Here is a 5032-nt window from a genome sequence, read left to right as displayed (position 1 = left end):
TCCTTACCCTACGTCATTCTTTCTGTAACTGTAATCATTTCCAGGATATTGTCCTGGTAAAAAGTTATTCCCATTTTCCTAGGAATATTTTCATGCTCTTGCATAGACATGTTACTAAAGAGATCAGGAGTAGAAATGCAGAATCTTTGTTGCTTTAAGTCATTCTTCAGAGCTGATAACTTTAGATATAAAATCTAGAGCATATCTATTCTCATAAGAAAAGGGAAAGCGTGTGAGAAACAAAAGGAATATACTAAAAGAAAGACATGTTTGTAACACATGACCAGTTTTAATTCTCTCTGGATAAAGGTGTAGAATCAGACAATAAAGTCTACACTAGATAATTTTCTCTGCCCATATCTAGAACACCAGCCTCATCAACCAGAAGAAGAAGATGGAGTCGGATCTGACCCAACTCCAGTCAGAAGTGGAGGAGGCGGTGCAGGAGTGCAGGAACGCTGAGGAGAAGGCCAAAAAGGCCATCACGGATGTGAGTGCCCCCGCACCTTCCAGCCTCCCCTAATTGGTTTTTTGACACCTCTCTCCTGTCCACAGGCCGCCATGATGGCAGAGGAGCTGAAGAAGGAGCAGGACACCAGCGCCCACCTGGAACGCATGAAGAAGAACATGGAACAGACCATTAAGGACCTGCAGCACCGGCTGGACGAGGCTGAGCAGATCGCCCTCAAGGGCGGCAAGAAGCAGCTGCAGAAGTTGGAGGCCCGGGTGCGGGAGCTGGAGAATGAGCTGGAGGCCGAGCAGAAGCGCAATGTGGAGTCAGTCAAAGGCATGAGGAAGAGTGAGCGGCGCATCAAGGAGCTCACCTACCAGGTGCGGCTGGTGGCTGCTCTGGGGCCGGGCCATCAGAAGTCAAGGGCTACCCTAGCCCCACCTCCTGGCCCCCACAGACTCCAAGCCAAACTACCATCCAGGAAGTGCCACCTGGTCCTCCTGGCACCTGCTCCTTGAGAAGGTGTCTTTGGGTTACCTTTCTTTCACATACTCAAGTCAGTTTGGCTTAAGTCCATGAGTTTTTCCAGTGAATGCAGGAAAATCTACTTCTACTTTCTGAAAGCTCTTTTAACCAGAATTTCCCCAGATTTTTTAATACTCTGAAGGTCTACCATGAAGGCTCCGAATAGTCCCCAAGTAATCTTTCCACCTTCTACTGGCCTAATTGGGAGGGACATTGTGTGGCAGTTTAGGGATAAAAGTCAGAGATGGGAAAAGGCTCAGATCTTCCATGGAACTTCTAGGACAATGGGAAGAAGACCTTAGAAAAGCCAGATCACAAAATGTTCTAGGACCTCCATCTGCATACCTCAGAGCTTTTACCTTTGACTCCTTATTTTCACAGTGTGCCTGGTAATGAAACACAGAGAAAGGAGTATTGGTCCATATGACAGCTGGATATGAGGCACAGGAAAGAGATACAGATGTAGAACTGTGGACATATTTGTGGGCATATGTCAGCCTAGGAAATGCCAGCCTAACATATACAATGATGTAGAGATGGGATTGATCAAGTGACACTGGAGTCAGTGATCCTGGTGCCCAAAATTTGGCCCAGTACAGTCTATTAGCATATTGGAATATGATAGATTGGAATGGTATAGACTATAATGCCCCCTCTTTCTGCATTCATCATTATTCATTTCTGGTCATTCCAAGAGCATCTATAGTGGAATTGATAAGTTGGAGCTGGAACAGCCCAATGTCTCCATATTATTAGATCATGGAATTCCATTTGGTTCTGAGTCTCTCCCCCTCCCCCCTTCTAGTTTTAAGGTGGCAGCTCTCATTGCTTTTTATTTTTATTTATTTTTTTAAAATATATTTTATTGATTTTTTACAGAGAGGAAGGGAGAGAGACAGAGAGCTAGAAACATCGATCAGCTGCCTCCTGCACACCTCCCACTGGGGATGTGCGTGCAACCCAGGTACATGCCCTTGACCGGAATCGAACCTGGGACCTTACAGTCCGCAGGCCGATGCTCTATCCATTGAGCCAAACCGGTTTCGGCTCTCATTGCTTTTTAAATATGGACTAGGGGCTTTGCCTTGGCCCTGTGACCTACAAGTAGCATCAAAGATGGACTCTTACCATCACCTCTTTAATCTGGCCCATTTGAGGGAGGCTCAGCTAAGGCATGGGGAGAAGAGTGGAATGGTGAGGGAGGGGAAGATGATTGTACTTGCTTCTCCCCCAAAACTCCCACCCATCCACCCCCAGACTGAAGAGGACAAGAAGAACCTGCTGCGGCTGCAGGACCTGGTGGACAAGCTGCAGCTGAAGGTCAAGGCCTACAAGCGCCAGGCGGAGGAGGCGGTAAGTTCATGGGTTTCTCCACTCTAATGAACACACCTCCTGTGTGTTTGAAGCAACGAGTGTCCACCCCAGCTTGGGGCCTGTGTGTTTGGGGACAATGAGTTTGCTATTCACTTTAACTTTCAAACATTTGTTACATGTGTCCAATATGCTCACAGTTGTGTCAGGCACTCTGAGTTAACAAAAGCAATGCTTATTTGATCCAGGATTTGCTCACAAGCCACTTATAATTCATATACAAATAAGCCCAAGAGAAGGCAGAGTAGCTGTTACTGTAGGTCAGGGGATCAGACAGTGCTAAAAGACTGGAAGGTGGCAGTGAAATTGAGCCTGGAAGAGAAACTGACCAGGCATAGCGCAGTGAGGAAGACATGTGGGTGGGCAAACAGGCGTGGATGTGAGATGTTGCTGAGCCCACCTGTGCAGTAAGCCCAGGTCAGGGAGCGTCTATCAGACGCCAAGCCAGGAAGGAGTAGGACGCCCTTGGCAAGGCTGTTGGAGGAACATGGGTGAGGGGTGAGAGCACTGAGACGAGCCAGGAACCAGGGAGTCCCCAGACCAGGAAGCTGGGAATATGCACCTACCTACCCCCTCACACCTCATCCTCCCACCCGCTGAACCCCTGCAGGAGGAGCAGGCTAACACCAACCTGTCCAAGTTCCGCAAGGTGCAGCATGAACTGGATGAGGCAGAGGAGCGAGCGGACATCGCCGAGTCCCAGGTCAACAAGCTGCGGGCCAAGAGCCGTGACATCGGCACCAAGGTGGGTCCCCTACCCCAGGCCTAGCTAGTCACCCCCACAGCAGCTTCCCTCCAACATTAGCACCCTTCTGAGGGGGTACTTCTTACCCTACGTTTGGATAGCCTAAGAGTCCCATAGCACCCATTCCTGAGAATCCCCCTCCTGCTCAGAACACCCCTACAGACTGGAGCCTGTCTGGAACCCCAGTCCTTCGGGGTTCCATTTAGGAGATCCTAAACCACAAAGACCCCTAAATGGAATCCCAAGATCCCTGAGGTCTAAACCTCTCCCTCTAAGGGCATCTCCTTTAGGCCCAGGAAAGCTCTAGAGAGTCCTCCCGACATCTTTCCTCCCTTTTGCCAATTGCCCCCTCAGACCTTTTATTTCTTTTTCAGCAAAAACTGCACGATGAGGAGTAATGCTGCCGTCAGGACCTCGATCATGCTAACCTGTAATAAAGCTGGTTGCCAGACTCTGACTGAGCCCCTGTCCTTTCTGTCCTGAGCTCGGAAGGCAGCCCTGCCCTGTGTCCAAGCTGTGGCAGCCAAGGTTTCCCACATCTACGGAGGAGGAAACTGAGGCCCTGAGAAGTGAGGTGTCTCCCTGAGGCAGCAGAGCCGTGAGTCCCAGTTCTGCTCAGTCAACCAGATAAGGGGCCAGAGGGAGACATTTCCGAAGTGGAGGAAACAAAGGCACCAGAGGGTGAGCCAATTCTAGACTCTGGGAAACAGAATTTTAGTGCCAAAGCTGAAGCCACCCTCCACCTACCCCACCTCTGAGGCCACAGGGGTTAAAAGTGTCCTGGGACACCCTTTTCCGCCAAAATGAATTTCCCACTGCTGCCAGGAGAGGTGCAGAGCTGGCTGGGGATGGACATGCAGATGAAGAGGTTGGCACAGGTCCCATTGTGGTCAGCAGCCCCTTAGAAGTAACCCACAGGGAGTCCCTCTCCACATGATCCCCAGGGCTAACCCCATCTTCTTCATCATGAGGGCAGCCCGAGGCTCTGGGGCCAGCAGACAGAGTCCAAACCACTATGGATCGAGCCTGAGCACTGTCTCATCTCTACTTCTCACACAGACACTGATGAGCACAGATGCACATGCAGGTTCACACCAAAATGGCACTCTGCTCTCTCTCTGAGCTCCCACTAGGGACTGTCTGGTCTGGGTCATATGGCTGCTCAGGAAACAGGGCTGGTCCTGACCTCATTCTGCTCCACGCAGATCCCTGCCCCAGGCTGGGCTTACAGCCAGACTCTCCTGAGCACCTTCTGATCCCCTCACCTGGCAACTCATCTCCTGAATGGCCCTGGCTACGTCCTTCTAGCTCTCCTCGGAGGCCTTGGTACCAAGGCCGGCCGCCAGTCGCAGAATGGGAGAAGCATAAAGCCCCGAGAACAGCGGGCAGAGACCAGAGAAACACAAAAAGGTTGGTTCCAGCTCTGCTGAGGAGCCAAGAACATGGGGCTAGGACAGTGGTCGGCAAACTCATTAGTCAACAGAGCCAAATATCAACAGTACAACGATTGAAATTTCTTTTGAGAGCCAAAGTTTTTAAACTTAAACTATATAGGTAGGTACATTGTTATTAACTTAATCAGGATACTCCTAAGCTGGCCTTTGCTAAAAACGTCCTCAATCTGACTGAGGTACGTTCGCTGAGGTCGACCCCTTCCAACTCTCCCATCCACACGCGTCTTTTATACTTGTTTCAGACAGACGAGTGTGGATGGGAGAGTTGGAAGGAGTCGACCTCAGCAAATGTACCTCAAAACATTGTACCTCCCCTGCGCTGCATCTCCCGTCACCCGACCAACCGACACCCCCCACTTCTTCTAACGCCACTTCTTCAAAATAGACTCACTCGGGTCGAAAACCGACTTCTGCGCATGGGCCACGAAGTTTCAATCGCACTGTACGTGCGCGCCCGCACGTGGTATTTTGTGGAAGAGCCACACT

At 50.4% G+C, this 5032-nt stretch overlaps 1 protein-coding gene across 1 annotated transcript in view; it reads left to right on the top strand.

Annotated features, from left to right (window-relative positions):
* Window positions 1-3549, top strand: part of MYH6 (myosin, heavy chain 6, cardiac muscle, alpha) — a 24866-nt gene extending 21317 nt beyond the window's left edge. Inside the window, 5 exon segments of the mRNA XM_015572477.1 lie at window positions 316-490; window positions 556-831; window positions 2234-2329; window positions 2958-3092; window positions 3467-3549. Coding sequence (XP_015427963.1) covers window positions 316-490; window positions 556-831; window positions 2234-2329; window positions 2958-3092; window positions 3467-3490 — 706 coding nt within the window. The 3' untranslated portion in view covers window positions 3491-3549.
* Window positions 3550-5032: the final 1483 nt, after the last annotated feature.

Source organism: Myotis davidii, unplaced genomic scaffold, assembly GCF_000327345.1.
Source record: "Myotis davidii unplaced genomic scaffold, ASM32734v1 scaffold1949, whole genome shotgun sequence".
In the NCBI taxonomy this organism is placed as follows: Eukaryota; Metazoa; Chordata; class Mammalia; order Chiroptera; family Vespertilionidae; genus Myotis; species Myotis davidii.
Note: the sequence above shows the minus strand (reverse complement) of the source record. Positions and strands in the feature narration are given on the sequence as shown.